The sequence below is a fragment of the Hyperolius riggenbachi genome, chromosome 8, assembly GCF_040937935.1.
Source record: "Hyperolius riggenbachi isolate aHypRig1 chromosome 8, aHypRig1.pri, whole genome shotgun sequence".
Taxonomy (NCBI): Eukaryota; Metazoa; Chordata; class Amphibia; order Anura; family Hyperoliidae; genus Hyperolius; species Hyperolius riggenbachi.
The window spans coordinates 267,361,499-267,383,243 of NC_090653.1; the positions used below are offsets into that span (position 1 = coordinate 267,361,499).

Consider the following 21,745-nt stretch of genomic DNA (forward strand, 5'->3'; position numbering starts at 1 on the left):
AAGCCCTTTTGTGCAGGGACAGGTGCGCTTCAGAGCGCACCCCCCGGCACTGTCGGTTGCCTTACTAATTGGCAAAAGGGAACATGTTCCCTTGTAGCCAATTAGTGACCCCCCCGCGGATGAACGATCACCGCTGTAACAAACAGCGTGATCCTTCATCTCCCCCTCCTCCGTGCACAGATGCTAAAAAAATGTAAATAAAGCCGCCTCTCTCACCTTACCTCGTTCCAGCGATGAGCCTGCAGCCTGAGCATCCGATCCCAGCTCTGAACTCAGCCGCGTATTGCCGGTGACCCGGGTCCCGGCTTGATGACGTCAAAACTGCCAGGCATCTGGGTAACTGGGGGGGATGACATCTGACAATGGGGGATCATTTGATTATCTGGGGGAGGGGGTAACCTAATACTGGGGGCACATCTGGCTATAATTGGTGGGGGGGGGGCAATTCTGGGGGTACATATGGCTATAAAGGGGGAAATTTTATCCGGGGGACACAACTGCCTATAATGAGGGGTGCCAATCCTGGCGGCGTTACTGTCTCTCTGTACTGGGGGGTGGTAGATACATGGGACACATCTGACTATACCGGGGTGCCGATATTAGGGTCACATCTGGCTAAACTGGGAAGGTTGGGCTGATACTCGGGGCACATCTGACTATATTAGGGGGGACATTAACTGGTGGAATGGTTTTATAAACTGTGGTACTTTTTATTTTTAAACTGGAATTGTTAAAAACTGAGAAATAATGCATTTTTTTAATTTTTGTTCCCTTTTTTCAATTAAAATGCCTAGAAAACAAAATTGTTCTTGGGACTAAATACCCCCCATTGAAAGCCTGGTTTGTCTTGAAAAAAACGATATATAGATCATTTAGGTGTAGTGAGTAGGGATAAAAGTTATTGCTGATTGAATAGGGACACCGCTAAAGCGTCAAAACTGCTCTGGTCAATAAGGGGAAAACAAGGTCTGGATGCAAAGTGGTTAAAGAGACTCCGTAACAAAAATTGCATCCTGTTTTTTATCATCCTACAGGTTCCAAAAGCTATTCTAATGTGTTCTGGCTTACTGCAGCACGTTTTACTATCACCATCTCTGTAATAAATCAACTTATCTCTCTCTTGTCAGACTTGTCAGCCTGTGTCTGGAAGGCTGCCAAGTTCTTCAGTGTTGTGGTTCTGTGATGCATCTCCCCCCTCCAGGCCCCTCTCTGCACACTGCCTGTGTATTATTTAGATTAGGGCAGCTTCTCTCTTATCTTTTACAAGCTGGATAAATCATCCTCGGAGCTGGCTGGGCTTTCACATACTGAGGAATTACATACAGGCAGAACTGTCTGCACTCTGCAGGAAGAAACAGCCTGACACTTCAGTGGAAGATAGCTGCAGGGGAAAGAAACACACAAATGATCTCTTAAGATTCAAAAGGAAGGGTGTATACAGCCTGCTTGTGTATGAATGTATTTTCTATGTGTGGACATACTGTACATCAACCTACTTCCTGTTTTGGTGGCCATTTTGTTTGTTTATAAACAAACTTTTTAAAACTGTTTTTAACCACTTTTAATGCGGCGAGGAGCGGCGAAATTGTGACAGAGGGTAATAGGAGATGTCCCTTAACGCACTGGTATGTTTACTTTTGTGCGGTTTTAACAATACAGATTCTCTTTAAAGCACCACTGAGTCCCTCGCGTAATTCCGAGTGCCTCCGTTCTCCAACTATCAGTCCCGGTAACTGGCTCAGCCACCCCCAGACAGGCTCTTCTGCACAGAGAGGCTGCGCATGCGCAGAAGAACCTGATTCATCGGTGCTTATAGGGCAGGAGGAAGCCCGGGTAAGTATCAGATCTTTTCTATTCGTCGTCGCTGGTACACTTTCAATTCATGGGCATGCAGATTTTCATAGATTTGGCACAGTAAGGCCTTGTTCACACTAAGGACGTTTTTGCCCTTTTTTCAAGCGCAGGCGGTTTTTAAAATCGCCCACAAAACGCTTGTGCAATAAATCTCTATGAGAAGGTTCATATCAGCGCGTTGCGTGCACTTTGCAGTCCGCAAAGTGGTGCCTGTACCATTTTTGGGGCATTTTTGCTATAATGGAAGGTATAGGTAAAACGCAAAACGCTCACAAAATCGCTTTGCGCAGCGATTGCGTTTACGTTTTTAAGAATAAATACATTGTATTTATTATTTTCCGGGTCAGAGTTCACTTCCTGACTTGCGTCAGGGAGTGAATGAAAAAAACGCTCTGGAAAAGTGCTTAGAAAAGCGCTTTTAACAAAAACGCAGCGCACAGTGGAGCGCCGAGAGACGCTAAAAAAAAAAAGAACAAGGCCTCAAGCTCACAACTTGCAGCTCACAAGTAATTTATCTCAACATCCAAAACACCTAAAATATATCCGCAGACCAAATATGTCCAACATTTTAAAGAGAAACTGTAGTGAAAATAACAATGAACACATTAGCTTATTTTTTTTACAGTACTCAATTATAGATTATTTAGTCAGTGTTTGCCCATTGTAAAATCCTTCCTCACCCCGATTTACAATAGTAAATGTTTCACAGCTGGTGACATCTTCAGGTGCATCTCTGCAGAATGTTTGTTTCTAAGAGTTCGAAGCCAATCACAATAATGATTGTTCTCCCAGAATGCTCTGGGAGCCTAGGTTAAGCATCAATGAGAGGGTGGGGCTACATACCAGTATACAGCAATATATAGCTATAGGAAGTGTTTTTGATGCTGAAACAGGATAAGTGGGTATCCTGAATAATTTATTGCTTTCTACTATATGTCACTACAGGGCCTCTTTAAAATACTTTCCCAGAAATGGATTCCAGGGCAGAAACACTCACCGTTTGCCATGAGAAATTTGGGGATGAGATCCACGTTCCAGTCTCGCCCTCTTCCCATGCTTTCTGGGGGTCCGTCCGAGAGCTCAAACCTCTTGTACAGCTGCAGGTACACAAGCAGGATATCTGTCACTTGGGTCCCCAACAAACGGTACACATATCCCTGGAGGTACTCGGACTGGTTTTAGTTTCAAAAGTTTTTATTTGAGATATTAACAGAAATATATAACAGCATTGGTAGGCCCGGTGAGGGGCAGTACTTAGCAAAAGTTTGTAATATGATCATATGGTAATAGTAAACTTTAATAGCTATACAACATAAAAACAATACAACACAGAGAGGTAATCTTGTCACTATGAGCTTTTTTTTTCTCTATGACCGTTTGGAGAAAACGTAGGTACAGGAGTATGGACCACAGTAGTGCCTAGGATCATTTTAAGTAGAGAGGACTAGGGGGCGAAGGCCTGGGTTGTCTATGAATGCTAGCCAGGGCTGCCAAGTTTTGGTGAATGATTCCATTGTGTCGTTTACAATAGCTAATGATCTTTCTGAAGTCATTATATCATTAACAATCTTTTTCGTAAGATCAAGCGATAAGGTAGGTTGCTGCCATTGGCGAGCAATATGAAGCCTGGCTGCTTTGGCAATATGTTGTTGTAAACGATGGGGAGGGAATTTCCAGCCTTTAGGTTTATCCCCCAGCAATAATGATAATGGATCTGGGGTATAAGTCATTTCTAAGCTCGACCCAATGAGGGCTGCAATTTCAGACCAAAAGCGTTTTACGATTGGGCAGAACCACCAAATGTGAGCCTATGTGACCACATTTACGGTAGCAGAGATTGGAAGTTGAAGGTGAATATTTATGTAGTTTTTCAGGGGTCACATAGGTTCTATGCAGAACCTTTAGGTTCACCTCTATGTGCGAGACTCGGATTGGTTTTAGCAGGTACTTGAACTAGGCAAAGTCAGTCTACTACATTGAGTTTGGGGATTAAAAAAATATATTAATCATGTTTAAATAATGGTTAAGGGCTCTGCCTCTTACATAAGAGACCTGAGTTTATATCTTGGTTCTTCCTATTCAGTAAGCCAACACCTATTCAGTAAGACTCCCTAACACTACTACCTACTGAGCGCGACCTAATGCAACAGAGCAATTTTCACCTCCCATTCATACGCCAATAACTTTATCACTAATTATCACAATGAATTGATCTATATCTTTTTTTTTTCCGTCACCAATTAGGTTTTCATTGGGTGGTACACTTTGCTAAGAATAATTTTTTTGTAAATGCATTTAACAGGAATATTAAGAAAAAAATTGAAAAAAAATCATTATTTCTCAGTTTTCGGCCTTAATAGCTTTAAAATAATACCGTATATACTCGTGTATAAGCCGACCCGTGTATAAGCCGACCCCCAAACTTTTTACAGTTAAAACGGGAAAAAATGATTGACTCGTGTATAAGCTGGGGATAGGAGATGGAGCAGCTACTGTTGGCTACGGGACACAGGGTAAAATGCAATTTTCATTCTGACTGCACTCCACACTGCCCATTTATACATTAGTAGCAGCACACAGGCAAAGCACAGGGGGTGACATGCAGGACAAAGCTACAAAGCACTGGGGACACAGCTGACCGGTCTCCAGTCAGCACAGGCAATCAGTCTTCAGTCAAGTGCAATCCACAGTCTGCCCAAGGGAGAGTGCTTCAGAAGACTGGGGACATAGCTGCAGGGCAATGCACACACATTGTCACCAAACACGTTGTTTACAAGAGGCAGAAAGTTAGGGATTACAATTGCAATGAAAGCTTATTATGACTCTTTACACTGTCAGATTTAGCTACTGGTAGCTAAACATGATTAGGTAGCCTTATCTGGCATTATACTGCCATCCTGTCCTCCCAAGCGGAGCGTTATCATAGTTAAATCATGCACACTGTGCAAGCTGAGAGTGGCCATCCTGTCCCCCGAGTGGAGCGGCATGTTTGTAAAGTTGTTACTGAACGCTCCCGACAGCAACATGTAGTCAGGTGAGGCATCGCTGCATTGGCTGCTGCACGGACTTCCCCTGTCCCACTGTCACTGGCATGCTGTGCGGGCTGACTGAAAGCGACCATCCCGCCCCCCCGAGTGGAGCGGCATGTGTGAAAAGTTGTTAGTGAACGCACCCGGATTGTCCCAACAGCAACATGTAGTCAGGTATCAATCAAATAGAAAAAATGACCATGCACAGGAGGCTGAATCAAACACAGAGGGAGTGCAATCAGCCAAATAAAGTAAAGTCCAGTATACAAAAAAGAAGAAAAAAAGAGGCCTTGCACATCCCTAGATAAAACTTTTAGATTTATTTGAAAAAGTTTAAAAGGCATACATTACTCATCCCAGTTGTATGGCAGAGAGAGGTACAGGCAGGTGGGGAGGTCGACAGCCATTTCGCACCGTCACATACAGTGGCGCATCGTCATCGTCATCATTTTAGGGCCCAAAAAGCTCGGCTTATACACGAGTATATACGGTACATGCTACCATAATTAAAACCTATGTATTTTATTTGCTCATTTGTCTCGGTTATTACACCATTTAAATTTTGTCCCTATCACAATGTATGACGCCAATATTTTATTTGGAAATAAAGGTGTATTTTTTCAGTTTTGCGTCCATCACTATTTACAAGCTTATAATTAAAAAAATGTTTGTAATATACCCTCTTCACATGCATGTTTAAAAAGTTCAGACCTTTAGTTACCGTATATACTCGCATGCAAGCCGACCCGCATGTAAGCCGACCCCCTAACTTTTACCTAAAAAAACATGAAAAAATGATTGACCCTCATGTAAGCCGAAGCCCTGGGGGGAGCAGAGCAGGAGCAATGAATGGAGAAAATGAGATCCACATTTACAATATACTAATTCAAAGGCAGAGGTCTGCAGCCTCTAGGTCTGATAAGCGTAGTAGGATAACATCACATCTCACATAAATAGTGGCCAAAGACAGTGTAAACAAAGTACAAAAATATATCCACCAAAGGTAAAATATAAATACAATACAGTGAGTGGGAGCATATAAAAAGCATGTATATCATGCTGCATATAATTGTACAAAACAATGCTATATACAATGTGCAATTAGATAAGCCATGAGGGGGAATCCTATATCCCTAAAGTGCAGCTAATGATATATTACTAAGGTCCAATACTTAGAGAGATGCCAGCGTAAAGTGAGCAGTGAAGACTGTCAGCCGGATACCTGCTTTGCCGCTGTGCGCTGATGTGTGTGTGAGACCGCCGCAGCCACCCAGAAAACCATGCCTGCAGCGATGTTTCACCAGCTGATCGGGCCGAAGGAGAGCGGGCAGCTGAGAGAACGGATGCGGAGGGCGGAGAGTATAGCTGCCTGCAGCCGCTGGATGTCCGCGACGAGCAGGAGCGATGGATGACCGCACAAAGTAGAAACACAGCAGGAGCGCTCTTCCGTGTTCATAATCTCGCGCTTCCTGCTGTGTCTGCACCTTGTAAACCCATTGGCTGGTAATAGCTGGTAATAGCCAATGGGTTTACAAGGTGCAGACACAGCAGGAAGCGCGAGATTGTGAGCATGGAAGAGCGCTCCTGATGTTTCTACTCTGCTGTGTGGTCATCCATCGCTCCTGCTCGCCGCGGACATCCAGCTATCCTGCAGCTATACTCTCCGCCCTCCGCATCCAGTCTCTCAGCAGCCCGCTCTCCTTCGGCCCGATCAGCTGGTGAAACAGGACATGGGCACAAAAAATAAGTGACTCGCATGCAAGCCGAGACCCCCACTTTTGGGCCACTTTTTGGGGGTCAAAAATTCGGCTTGCATGCGAGTATATACGGTAACTATTTATGTTTTGTTTGTTTTTTAATTGTATTTTTTATTTTCATAAAATATTTTATTTGGGTAATGTTTGGTGTGGGAAATAAACAGTTCATTTTAAATGTAATAATGTGGGGTTATTGTATTAAAAATGTATGTAGATGTAGTTTTACTATTTGGCCACAAGATGGTCACAGTGAGATTTTTTTTTTTTAGCCCTGGAAGCGTACTGATCACTTCCAGGAAGTATATAGAGGACGGGAAACTTCTTTTATGTCAGAAAGACCGCGGCCTTGGATGAGAAGCCATCGGTTTTTCCGCTATGAACTATGTTCCCATTCATTGATCTCCGGGCTACTGGGGGGTGGCATGTGAGCGCGCCGAAGTGCACAGCAGCAGTTGCCTGAACGTGAGGATCACGTCCAGGCGGCATAAATGGTTAAAGGATGTCTGAATTTTAAATGTCTGTGATTTTAAAAATAAAAAAAAAGATACCCACCTAAGGAGAGGGAAGGCTATGGGTCCTATAGAGCCTTCCCAATCTCCTGCCCCTCGCAGGCTCCCTCGTTAGCAGTGCGGCCGTGGACTACTCTCTTCCGCAACCGGGCTGGCATCGGCAGTCTTAGGGATGCACTTGGGCCCATACTGCGCAAGCGTGAGCACCTTCTCTCGCGTGTGCGCTGTACAGAGCCACCAGTCTTCAGAAGCCCGAGCGCTTCCGAAGACTCCTGAAGTCTCCGGCGGCAGGAGACTCAAACAGAGGAGCCTGCGGGGGGAACGAGGAGAGCGGCAGGAGAACGGGTAGGCTCTATAGGACCCAGAGCCTTCCCTCTCCTAAGGTAAGTACCTTTTTTTATTTTTTATATTCAGTTCAGACTTGAGTCCGACAGGAAAAGAGAGCTATTCAAATGTTGGAATTATTGCAATTATTAAGTCAATGAAAACCCAGAAGAAAAGTTTGAAAAGCATTTGTGCACAAATATGGAGTACTCCTAACAAATATATTTGTCAAGTCAGACTGAAGGGACTAGTGTTGGTCATGTCTAGGAGAACTCATGGAGAAGCATGTGATTTGTTTGATCAGCTGATAGATTTGGAAAGTTCTGATTTGCTGTGATCACAGGTACCTTTCCATACAGCTGTATTGCCAATAATCTGTTAGTCTTGTTTTCTCCAGACTCATACAAAGGGATGAGTCGGCCAGCTACTTAGAGGAAGTATTTAAAGGATACCCGAAGTGACATGTGACATGATGAGATAGACATGTGTATGTACAGTGCCTAGCACGCAAATAACTATGTTGTGTTCCCTTTTTTTCTTTCTCTGCCTGAAAGAGTTAAATATCAGGTATGTAAGTGGCTGACTCAGTCCTGACTCAGACAGGAAGTAAGTACAGTGTGGCCCTCACCGATAAGAAATTCCTCTTTTGATATCTTTCTTGCTCTCTGAAGCCATTTTCTGCTAGGAAAGTGTTTTATAGTTGGAATTTCTTATCAGTGAGGGTCACACTGTAGTCACTTCCTGTCTGAGTCAGGACTGAGTCAGCCACTTACATACCTGATATTTAACTCTTTCAGGCAGAGAAAGAAAAAAAGGAACACATAGTTATCTGTGTGCATGGCACTGTACATACACATGTCTATCTCATCATGTCACATGTCACTTCAGGTATCCTTTAAAACAGCTGATATGTTGTAAAGGACATTTCTTCTTATAAGTTATACATTACAAATGTTATAGTATTCTATTCAGTGAATGACCCAGTAACACTTTACAGAACTCTCCTTCAGTGCGATGAAATGTTTGTGACAGGTTCACTTTAAGCACACATACAAGCAGGTGGAACAAGGGCGTTACCTCCTCTAGAGGGGTGATGGAGGAGCTCTCTCCGCCGTAGTAGGGGTTCCGGTCCATGTGCAGGACTTTCTTCCCGTTCACAGACATGATGCCGGACAGGATACATTCCTGGGAAACAGACAGTCACAGGGTTAGACAAGCCACAACATCATTTCACTATACACCATTGGAGGCGATTCACAAAACTTATTAAGTGATACAGACTAACCAGCAAGCTCATGGTGACCCAGAACTCATTGGAGTGTGTAAGGGACTACAATGGTCCTAAAAGCCCCCTTACTAAGATGTTAAGAAAAACAAAAATTTGCTTTCCTAAAACAGAAAGAATTTGCGATAATTCAGGTTGGAGTGAGCTCAAGATGTCTCCCAGAGCACCACTGCTGAATATATGCAAATTAACCATTGTACCCTTAGAAGCTAAACACACCTCCAGAACCGCTGGAATGCAATGATGTGTCAGCTTGTTAAATTGTACAGAGCCATAATAATCCAACATGCATACAGACTGTTTCGGATTGTTTGATCCTCATCAGTGCATGGCATGGATTAATCTGGATCTATGGAGTAGGGCTTGTAAACCGAGAGGTACAGACTAACCAGCAAGCTCATGGTGACCCAGAACTCATTGGAGTGTGTAAGGGACTACAATGGTCCTAAAAGCCCCCTTACTAAGATGTTAAGAAAAACAAAAATTTGCTTTCCTAAAACAGAAAGAATTTGCGATAATTCAGGTTGGAGTGAGCTCGAGATGTCTCCCAGAGCACCACTGCTGAATATATGCAAATTAACCATTGTACCCTTAGAAGCTAAACACACCTCCAGAACCGCTGGAATGCAATGATGTGTCAGCTTGTTAAATTGTACAGAGCCATAATAATCCAACATGCATACAGACTGTTTCGGATTGTTTGATCCTCATCAGTGCATGGCATGGATTAATCTGGCTCTATGGAGTAGGGCTTGTAAACCGAGAGGTACAGACTAACCAGCAAGCTCATGGTGACCCAGAACTCATTGGAGTGTGTAAGGGACTACAATGGTCCTAAAAGCCCCCTTACTAAGATGTTAAGAAAAACAAAAATTTGCTTTCCTAAAACAGAAAGAATTTGCGATAATTCAGGTTGGAGTGAGCTCGAGATGTCTCCCAGAGCACCACTGCTGAATATATGCAAATTAACCATTGTACCCTTAGAAGCTAAACACACCTCCAGAACCGCTGGAATGCAATGATGTGTCAGCTTGTTAAATTGTACAGAGCCATAATAATCCAACATGCATACAGACTGTTTCGGATTGTTTGATCCTCATCAGTGCATGGCATGGATTAATCTGGATCTATGGAGTAGGGCTTGTAAACCGAGAGGTACAGACTAACCAGCAAGCTCATGGTGACCCAGAACTCATTGGAGTGTGTAAGGGACTACAATGGTCCTAAAAGCCCCCTTACTAAGATGTTAAGAAAAACAAAAATTTGCTTTCCTAAAACAGAAAGAATTTGCGATAATTCAGGTTGGAGTGAGCTCGAGATGTCTCCCAGAGCACCACTGCTGAATATATGCAAATTAACCATTGTACCCTTAGAAGCTAAACACACCTCCAGAACCGCTGGAATGCAATGATGTGTCAGCTTGTTAAATTGTACAGAGCCATAATAATCCAACATGCATACAGACTGTTTCGGATTGTTTGATCCTCATCAGTGCATGGCATGGATTAATCTGGCTCTATGGAGTAGGGCTTGTAAACCGAGAGGTACAGACTTATTAAGTGAATGATCTCTCCTTATCTGTACTCATGACTTATCTCTCATTGGGGCTGCTTCCTCCTACTCCTAAAAATAACTTTTTTTTAATTATCCCAGGGTTTTCTCTTATATTAAAACAATTTCCAAAGTAGGTTGAATGTTTTACAGTCTCTAATCAGTGGCAGCCTATTAAGTGTCCCAGAGTTAGAAAAAGGTCAATAGTTCATGTATTTTATCTCTCCCCGCCCTCAGAAGTTGTATTCTGCCAGGAAAACTTGTATGGCTGTAATATGATTATCAGTGAGGTTTACTATATTCTTGATAAGCTACCGACAAAACAGAAGTTGTCACTTCCATGCCTAGAAAATCATTCTTTCAGGCAGCAAAATAAAACAAGTAAAACAGCCTGGTTATATCTTTAGCACTGTACATACGCATATTTATCTCATGTCACATATCGCCTCAGGAACAGGAGAGCTAGTGCATGAAATAAACAAATAAGGACAGAGAATTCATGAGATAAACAGAAAAGGAGAGGGACAGGTACATCATGAGTTAAGTCAGGTAAGGAGAGATACATGTTCAGGGGCTGGCAGTGATCTATCATTGCCATATGAGCATGTACAGGTAAGTCAACTTATGAAGACCTGACTTATGAACGTCACAAAAATGTGACATTGTATTCCATAGGAACGAGTCAATAAATGTTTTGTTTTTCAAAAAGGCCTTGTACTCGAATGCAAGTTGACTTCGTGTATAAGTCGACTCCAATATTCAACCCTCTTAAGCTGGAATTTTTAATTGACTCAAGTATAAGTCTACACAGCAAAATTAATGGCTGCACTCGGGACCCAGGAGGGGTTAATGACTGCACTGCATACAGTATTGCAGCCATTAACCCCCTCCTGTCCCTTAAGTGCAACCAATACATTTTTCAGGCCCCAAGTGTTGCCATTATTCACTTCCTTTTATGCAACCCAGTATTTCCCCCTGGCCCTTTCCTTGTTAATTGTTGTGGCCAGGACTTTCAGACCTGTGTTTTCTTGGTATTTTTTTCCCTCAAAGTATCTCTTACCCCAGGGTGAATTGCTGCAAATAGGAATGTCGCTATTAGTACACACATAACTCAGTGTGCTCAGTGTTGCCTGTGACTCGTGCATAAGTCGACCTCCTATACTTTTATGAAGTGAATCAGACCACAATTTCTAGACTTATACTTGAGTATATACAGTAGTTTTAGAAAGTTCAAAGAAAAATATGTTTTTTAAACCAGTAAATTGACATTCATTTTGCTGTGGTACACTTTACTAGATAGCGAGTTCCGAATTCTGCATAAAATGTTATAGCAAACCTGTGATCCAACGCTGGGACCCTCTGGAAGTGTGTACCCGCGCTCCCATCTGTGAATGAGTGCAGCCACAATGTGCAGGACGCCTGGCACCTGCCCAGCACATTGCAGCTGATCAGGCTCTGCTTTTTTCCTGCCAGCACGAGTGGCTCCATGCTATTGCGCAGGTGCGAGGTGTCCTGTACCTGCGCAGTGCGACTGCACTTGTTCATGGATGGGAGCGCGGTTGTGAACTTCCAGAGGGTCCCGGTGCTGATGAAATTTACAAATGAATTATGGAAAATCTATACAACTTCAAAATCGTAATTATGTATTACACGAAATTTTGCGTCAGCGAAATGAGCACATTACTATCATCACTAGGACAGAATGATGCACAAAGGGGAGCAGAGGTGGTAAGTAGGAACACAGTGGAGACTGAAGTGGCACAGAGGGATCAGGGGGACAGGTGACAAGGAGGGGAACACTGGAGACACTGGGGGAAAAAAGTGACAAAGAGGGAGACACTGGAGGTATAGAGGATGTAAAGGGGACTGAGATAGCACAGTGTTTCGACTTATGGATTCAGTTTAAGAGGTAATGGCTGGATAGTGTAATGGTTAAGGGCATTGCCTCATAGGACACCTGGGCTCAAATCTCAGCTCTTCCTATTCAGTAAGCTTGTACTTATACAGTAAGGAGTTCTTGGGCAAGACTCCCTAACTCTGCTGCTCACTGAGCGTGCCCTAGTGGCTGCCTTTGCAGCACTTTGACTCCTGACAGGAGAAAAGTGCTATGTTGGAATTATTATTATTATAAGAACAAACCTACAGTCCCTATCTCATTCGTTAAGGCCCAGTTCACATTGGGGATTTTAGCCAAACAGATCCGGTTTCCGCTTCACTGGATCCGTAAGGCTTGGTTCACAATGATCACTTGGGTCATAAGAGCTAATTAAAATGTTATTGATGTAATTTTGATTAGTAAAGATTGCTTACGTTAATAAGCCAAATAGCGTCATATATGTACACGCCTGCTCAGATAACCCGATAGTTTAAAATGTCACAAAATGTCAGAATGTACCAGTTTAAAATAAGTTTGAATTTTGTGCGTCACCATGAATCCCCTAACAGACGCCATCTTAGAGACTTTACAATAAAAAGCCCTGGCAGGCTAGCATAGTTTATCATCATTGAGCCTGAAACTCTACTGAGATTGACTCAGGCCTAGAGACTACCTTCCACTGTGATTCTAGAACACAAGAGAGATAATATGCATTATTCTTGGTGAATTTATTGACAATAGCATATGTAGACGCTAAAGACTTGTCATTTCAAACAGTTTTAAGTTTTTTAGATAACTTTTTTTATGCTATACTTCATATACAATCAGTAAACATTACTATTTAAATGCAGTGACATGTGAAACGGGCCTAACCGAGGACTACCTATATTTGTACTTGGATGTCCTGATCATACAGCATTTTGGAGGTCTCATGTATGTAATATGCTCCCCACATTTTGCTCTGTACTATGATCAGCACTACAGAAGATGGTACTACTATATAACTAAAAAATAATAGTAATGCCATTCTTCGCTGCCCTGGGAGGATATGACCAGACGCCTGTAGCCACAGCACAATACATCCCTGAAGTCACTCTGTATACAGCTGTAACACGACAGGCTGGTTTGCATGAATTGCTCTGTTTAGCTAGAATTCATTTCCAGGATGTAAATCCTTCCTGGCTTTGGTAACCTGATACTGATGAGAGTGAATACACACACAGCCAGGGCAGGGCCAACACCCATCCATCCAGCATCCCACACTGAGACACACGCCACTGCTCCCTGCCAGCCGCTATGTGCAGCCAGTGCCACCCAATCAGCAAGCACCAACCCGCTGGCATCTCTGAAATATCACTTTCCAGGTCGCTGTAACGTGATAGCTGCCCGCTAGCCGTCTGCCTGTCAGCACCCCCACCCCTCCCCAGACCCCAGGCCTGGCAACCCTGCCTGTCAGCACCCCCACCCCTCCCCAGACCCCAGGCCTGGCAACCCTGCCTGTCAGCACCCCCCCTGAGAACCCAGGCCTTGCAACCCCGTGTGGTTTTTGGATGTGGGCAAAGGGTGGGTCTGAAATTAACTCATTCAGGACCTCGGGGACTGTAAAATGGCTCATTCTTCAAGTTAAAAGTGAATTAACCCGGCAACAACCAATCAGCACGAGCTGATCTCAAAGAAAGAGCGATCTGATAGGTTGAGGTGGGATCATCATCATTAGACATCATTGCTGCTCTCTGTATCTGCCTCACTAAACAAGACTGTTACTGTCATCAGAAAAGCTGAAGCTTGCATCATTAGAGGCCTCATCGCTGCATGAGAAAGCGCCCTGCCTCCCCCTCGGCCCCTCCAATCTAATTTATTGTGCTTCATTCCAATTTACACGGCAATCCCACACTGCACTGCAACTCGATGTTCCGCCTGCATCTGAAATCTTGTCTGTATTGCTTACTTAATCATATCCCGCTAGTCACGGTCCGCTGCATTGTGTAACAGCTTAGCTGGGGATACCGGAATGATTCCTATTGCTGCATTACTCTAAGCGGTACGAAGCTGTAGGGTGACGTCTGTACTGATGGTAACGGAACTGCAAGAGCAACTCACAACTACAGGCATGATATTAAAAATATTGTGTTCACTTTTAAAGAGAACCTCCAGGATGAAAAACAAAGGCTGTCATTTCAGGCTAATGATGCAGGACTGGAGGGTCTCAGGAAGGTGCCGCACCGCCCCCCCCCCCCCCTCCTTAGCAATGCTGTTGCGGGCACATTTCCAAAGTCTTCAGAAACCACTGCCTGCGTTAGGAGTGGCAATATTACACAGAATGCCAATGCCAGGTATATTCAGGCGTATAAGACTACTTTTTAACCCTTGAAAATCTTCTGAAAAGTCCGGGGTCGTCTTATACGCCAGATGTCATCGATGCCGGGTGATACACCCTATCCTGTTACCGCCTCTCAGGTCTCCCTGCTGAGGACTGTAGTGAAGCGGCGCAGGCACACATGTGCAAGATCTGAGAGGCAGAGAAGGAGGTAAATAGGATACAAGAGTGGGCCAGATGGGTGAAAGAGGCGTGGTTTATGGGCACAGCACAATCTATTCTTCTATACCGCTCTGATAAACAAGAGACTTCTGAAAGGGTCAGATCTAGCTGCTGTGGACTGCAGTGAAGCGGCGCAGACGCACATGTGTGGGATCTGAGAGGCAGAGATGGCGGTAAATAGGATACAAGGGTGGGTAAGAAGGGTGAAAGAGCCCAATCTATTCTTCCATACCGCTCTGATAAACAGGGAGACAAGGAGAGCTGACCAATCCACTTAGGGAGAGGGAGCGTTGACCAATCCAACCAGTCAATTGCCTATATACTGTTATATACTGGGTGCCACATACAGAACAGCACCATTATCTGTTCATACATAGCACCAGTATATGATGTTTTTTAATTTTTATTTGGTGTATGTTGGAAGAGGTGTAGTCTTAAGTTGGTGGGGAGGGGGGGTTCATATTATACGCCCAGTCGTCTTATACGCCGGAATATACGGTAGATAGATGGCGTTCTGTGTAATACTTTGGTTTGATTTCTGGAGTGATATGTATATATACTTTTCTGAATTTTTTAGGGTTTTCTATGTACCTACCGCAACGTATATACATATGCTTTTTACAGATTGTGGTCTTCTAATCCTGATTTTGCCTGGTAAGGTTATGCTATTGTTTGTGGTATGTCCACTGTTTCCTGATATGTGCAAGCATCTGATTGAGGGTAGGTGACACATATGTGTTTGTATGCATTATGTATTTTTAACAGATATCTATATATTCGTGTGCCTCTGAAGAAGTGGATTTTGGCCGTGAAACACGTCAGGCAAATTTTGAGTTCTGTGTTTTGGATCCTTGTGTGACCTGTCTACATTTCATGACTGCAATCGAGGAGAATTTGTATTTATGAAGAATAAAGACTGATGCTGTTCCTATAAAAGCCCTAAAGTCTTTGGACTGTTTTGTACATATCTGTTGCATAGTGTCATGGAATGGAACTGTACTACTGTATTTTATCTTAAGTTATTGGTACTTTACAATAGACTTACCCGGACCCAGTGCCCAACATTGACCTCTCTTCTTGATGCCTAACTAATAGCTGATTGGCTATCTACTATCAGACGCACCGCATCCACCTCACTAACTGGTCGCCTGTTAGCCGGCCTTTGCACTGGCTTCTCTGAGATGCCTTCCGCAAAGGGTGCCCATGAATGGCAACGAATCCGCTGCCCAATAAAACTTGTAACTGGACAGTCTGTCAGCTGCAGCCCCACAATAGACAAACTGCACACAGTGAAATTGGATGTGTGAACTGGCATAGTGCACAGCAATATCACCTTGCAGTCCTGGGTCCCCAAACCAATCTGGCCCAGGGCACCATCTGCATGGAGATTGTATATTCTCCTTGTGTTTGCCTGGGTTCCTCTGGGCACTCCGGTTCTCTCAGACATTCCAAAAACATACAGATAAGTTAATTGGCTTTCCCCAAATCTGGCCCCAGACTATGCTGGACATATGACTGTGGTAGGGATTAGAACAGTCTTTCTTGATTTTTTCACCCTGGAGGACCCCTTCAAATAATGTTTGGATCCGAGGGGACCCCTGCATTAGGGCTCTTTCACACCAGAGCCCATTTGCTGCGTTTTAACGCAAAGTCGAAACTTTGTGTTAACCAAGGTAAAATGAAAGTCCATAGACTTTCATTTTACCTTTCACACCCGACGCTGCAGTTCGGTGGATTGCGTTTCGCCGCACCCGGGAGCGTTGATCCGCCGGGAGCCAGCGTTTTTCGTCGGGTTCAATTAATAGCTACCGCCGCTAATTGCGTCGCACGGCAGATTCCCAATGACACGCCGCAGGGCATATAACACGTGCAGGAAACGGCTCCTGTACGCGTTGATAGATGTGAAAGAGGCCTTAGCAAAGAGAGTGGGGATTTATTTTGCATGAGGCCCGATCTTTAAAAAATGGTGTGGCCAAAAACTTTATTTTAACCACTTAATGGTTTTAGTACAGTATATCTACTCCCCTAAAAACTTCATCTAAGCCTCAGGGGAGTAAATATACGTACTCTGTCGAAATCGTCGCTTTGCGCTCTCCTGCTTGGCCATGCGTGCGATCCTGTGCTTATTATCACTGCCACCCATTAGCCTGGAAATCAATGAATGGGAAAACAGTTCACACACATTGTTTTAGGCCCCCGTGTCAAGGATCACAGCATCAATGTGATGCCTGCGGTCATTTGTAAACACTGTAATTACCCTTACAGTCATTGCTTCCTGTTTTGCTTACTAAAAGCATGCGCAGTAAGCTAATGATTGAGGACATTTTGTGGCCAAATAGTAAAATTACACCTACACCCAATTATTTTAATAAGGAGACCTACACATAATTTATAATTAACCCCTTACCTCCCACACTCTCCCATAAATACCCACATGAAACTTTTGCATTAAAAAAAATACATTTTAAAAAAACAAACCAACCAACCATAAATAGTTTCTTTAGGGACTGAGCTTTGGAACATGTATGTCAAGAGGGTATATTACTATTATTTTTTAAATTATGGGCTTGTGAATAGTAATGGACGCAAAACTGAAAAAATGTACCTTTATTTACAAATAAAATATTGGCGCCATACATTGTGATAGGGACATAATTTAAACAGTGTAATAACCGGGACAAATGGGCAAATAAAATATGTGGGTTTTAATTATGGTAGCATATATTATTTTAAAACTATAATGGCCAAAAACTGAGAAATAATAATTTTTTTTAAAAAAATTCTTAATATTCCCATTAAAATGCATTTCAAAAAATAATTCTTAGCATAATGTACCGCCCAAAGAAAGCCTAATTGGTGGGGGAAAAACAAGATATAGATCATTTCGTTGTGATAGGTAGTGATAAAGTTATTGGCGAATGAATGGGAAGAGCGCTGAAATGTGAAAATTGCTCAGATGCATAAGGTGAAAATACACTAAAGGCTGAAGTGGTTAAAGAAATCCTGTAATAATGAAAAGGGGGTACTTATCACAGGAAGGGGGAAGCATCTAGATCCTAATGTGGATTCCTCTGTCCTGTGCAGCACTAATCCAGTGCTGGGACCCCCCGACAGCAGCACACGACAATATTTACCTCTGAGATCCAGCACAGGCGCAGTATTAGCTTCTCACTTGGGCTCTGGCGGAAATAGCCGAGTCCGATCGGGTGCGCTCTACTGCAGGGGGCGACGACGGTGTTTGGTTAGGGAGGGGTAACAGCGCTAGATAGGAACTACACAGGAGGACAGGGGAAGCCTCATTAGGATGCAGGGGCATCCTCCTCCCGAGGTTAGTAACCCATAGGTGCAATTTTTTTCCTTACAGGATCTCCTTAAAGAGAACCCGAGGTGGGTTTGAAGAATATTATCTGCATACAGAGGCTGGATCTGCCTATACAGCCCAGCCTCTGTTGCTATCCCAAACCCCCCTAAGGTCCCCCTGCACTCTGCAATCCCTCATAAATCACAGCCGTGCTGCTGACAAACAGCTTGTCAGAGCTGGCTGTGTTTATCTCTGTAGTGTCAGTCTGCTGCTCTCCCCGCCTCCTGCAGAACTCCAGTCCCCGTCTGCATCACTTCCCTCCCTGCTGGTTGGAGAGAAGGGACAGGGGCAGGGACCGGAGCTATGCAGGAGGCGGGGGAGCAGCTGAGACTGACACTACAGATGTAAACACCGCCTCAAAGCACGGCTGTGATTTATGGGGGATTGCAGAGTGCAGGGGGACCTTAGGGGGGTTTGGGATAGCAACAGAGGCTGGGCTGTATAGGCAGATCCAGCCTCTGTATGCAGATAACATTCTTTAAACACACCTCAGGTTCTCTTTAACAGCCCCATGCATGTTCCTCCTCTATAGTGCTCCCTACTACAGTAGCCTATGTTAGTGTTTCTTATTATAGTTCTCACAATTATAGTGCTCACCTATAGTAGGGCTCTTTATTACACTACCTCATACATTTTTTTATTGCTGCGCTCCTTATTATACTAATCACCCGTTTAGCCTTCTTGTTATAGAGGAGCCAAGGAGGTACTTTTTCACCCCAACTGAGGTCAGTCTCACCAGAGGAAGAAATGCAACGGAACTCCTGCAATGTCCTCAAGGAACCCCTTTGAAATACAGTTAGTGACATCAGTGCTATATTAATACTGTACTAGAAATGTAATTGTAAACAAACAATCGCATCCAGAGGAAGATGGCCCCATTTTGCATATCCTTTGGTCTGCTGCCAGCCGCTCTGGGAAACAGTCTAGCAGAGGGCATAGGGTGAGACAGTCAGTCAAAAAGGGACTGTGAAAATAACATAATGATTTATTAGGATTATTATTTTAGCATTTACATAGCACAGCGCTGTACAGAGTATATTCTGTATTGTCACGTAACTGTCCTTCAAAGGGGCTCACCATCTAATCCCTACAACAGTCATATGTATGTATGGTGTAGTGTATGTATCGTAGTCTTGGGCCAAATTAGGGGGAAGCCAATTAACTTATTGTGTATAGCTAAACAGCTTAGGTTAAGCATCACCGGGAGGGCAGAGCTACATACTAATATACAGAAATATATAGATATAGGAAGGGGTTCTGATGCTGAAACCAGCAAAAATGACTGTAAAAGAGGGTATCCTGAATGATGTATCGAATTAATGTATAGCTGTTTCTGGGTCTTCTTCTCTTAACAGCGCACTGCACTCAAAAATAAAGTCTAACAGCTGATTGGCAAGATATTGCACAGAGAACAGCATTTCTCAACTATAATATCCAGACACGGCAAAACAACACATCAGCATGGTGGGATAATCGTTCCCTATGGCAAGGCAGTTTTCATACCAAGTGTACTCATAAGGGTAATAAAAATACTAATATATTTTGCAATCCATCCTCAATGAATGACAGCGTCCTCCTATTGCTTCACAATTACACACAACCTGCTAATGCTCATATCTCCTGACTAGCTGCAGGCCCCGGCTTACATAATGCAATTCACAGGACAATAAAGTCAGTTAGCTGGCAGCATTGCTTAGTCACTGCACAGTAATACAGGGCCTGCTGATTACGGCCTCCCAGAATGCAACATATTCAAATCCTTATGCTTTATTTATAAAGCACTATCTTATAATGCTGTACTGTGTCATTACAAATGGTGGTTTGCAAACCTTAGACAAATAATCACAAGAAACAACACAGGATGGAAAGACGCTGCCCCAAACAGGTTACAATGTAAAGATCATATAATATAGAATATATATAATATCTTCAGCTGACCGCCCAGCCACCGGTGGCACATTTAGCATTCTGAAAATTACACTGCCCACACGAGTGGATAAAAAAGTAAGGTACTTACCTCAGTAGTGGGAACCCAGTCAAGAGGCTTTCTAGGTCTTCCTCCGCCCCTCCTGCACTGTGACCCTCTAAAGCAGGCATCTCCAAAGTCTGGCCCGGCGGCCAAATGCGGGCTGCCGGGCAATTTCTGGTGGCCCTCAAAGCGCTCTACAGCTGATAATTCCATGTGGCCCGCAGGCTGTAGCTGCCTGCAGGAGCCACCTTGTGTCGCTGCGCTGTCATGCCCTTTGTTTGACTTTATGTTATCAGCCACTGTAGCAGCAACAGCCACTGATTAGCAGCTGCCACTGTGCCAGCAGCAGTAACAGCCACTGATTAGCAGCTGCCACTATGCCAGCAGCAGTAACAGCCACTGATTAGCAGCTGCCACTGTGCCAGCAGCAGTAACAGCCACTGATTAGCAGCTGCCACTATGCCAGCACCAGCAACAGCCACTGATTAGCAGCTGCCACTGTGCCAACAGCAGTAACAGCCACTGATTAGCAGCAACCACTGTGCCAGAAGCAGTAAAAGCCACTTATTAGCAGCAGCCACTGTGCCAGCAGCAGTAACAGCCACTGATTAGCAGCTGCCACTATGCCAGCACCAGCAACAGCCACTGATTAGCAGCTGCCACTGTGCCAGAAACAGTAAAAGCCACTTATTAGCAGCTGCCACTGTGCCAGCAGCAGTAACAGCCACTGATTAGCAGCTGCCACTATGCCAGCACCAGCAATAGCCACTGATTAGCAGCTGCCACTGTGCCAGCAGCAGTAACAGCCACTGATTAGCAGCAACCACTGTGCCAGAAGCAGTAAAAGCCACTTATTAGCAGCTGCCACTGTGCCAGCAGCAGTAACAGCCACTGATTAGCAGCAGCCACTGTGCCAGCAGCAGTAACAGCCACTGATTAGCAGCTGCCAATGTGCCAGCAGAAGTAACCGCCACTGATTAGCAGCAACCACTTTGCCAGAAGCAGTAAAAGCCACTTATTAGCAGCTGCCACTGTGCCATCAGCAGTAACAGCCACTGATTAGCAGCTGCCACTGTGCCAGCAGAAGTAACAGCCACTGATTAGCAGCTGCCAATGTGCCAGCAGCAGTAACAGCCACTGATTAGCAGCTGCCACTGTGCCAGCAGCAGTAACAGTCACTGATTAGCAGCTGCCACTATGCCAGCAGCAGTAACAGCAACTCATTAGCAGCTGACACTGTGCCAGTAGCATTAACAGCCACTGATTAGCAGCAGCCACTGTGCTAGCAGCAGTAACCGACACTGATTAGCAGCAACCACTGTGCCAGCAGCAGTAAAAGCCACTGATTAGCAGCTGCCACTGTGCCAGCAGCAGTAACAGCCACTGATTAGCAGCTGCCACTGTGCCAGCAGAAGTAACAGCCACTGATTAGCAGCTGCCACTGTGCCAGCAGCAGTAAAAGCCACTGATTAGCAGCTGCCACTGTGGAAGCAGCAGTAACAGCCACTGATTAGCAGCTGCCACTGTGCCAGCAGAAGTAAAAGCACTGATTAGCAGCTGCCACTGTGCCAGCAGCAGCAACAGTCACTGATTAGCAGCTGCCACTATGCCAGCAGCAGTGACAGCAACTCATTAGCAACTGCCACTGTGCCAGCAGCAGTAACATCAACTGATTAGCAGCTGACACTGTG

General features: G+C 44.3%; 1 protein-coding gene across 2 annotated transcripts in view; it reads right to left on the bottom strand.

Annotated features, from left to right (window-relative positions):
• The window catches only part of GDI1 (GDP dissociation inhibitor 1), a 65,328-nt gene that overhangs the window by 26,037 nt on the left and 17,546 nt on the right, over positions 1–21,745 (bottom strand). The window contains exons 1-3 of one of the 2 annotated variants that reach the window (XM_068248813.1): positions 14,134–14,152; positions 8,551–8,658; positions 2,852–2,951 (exon numbers count right to left, since the gene is read on the bottom strand). In XM_068248813.1, coding sequence (XP_068104914.1) covers positions 2,852–2,951; positions 8,551–8,637 — 187 coding nt within the window. In that variant the 5' untranslated portion in view covers positions 8,638–8,658; positions 14,134–14,152. Of the gene's footprint in view, positions 1–2,851; positions 2,952–8,550; positions 8,659–14,133; positions 14,153–21,745 lie in introns of those variants that run through there. The other variant, XM_068248812.1, reaches the window with a different exon arrangement.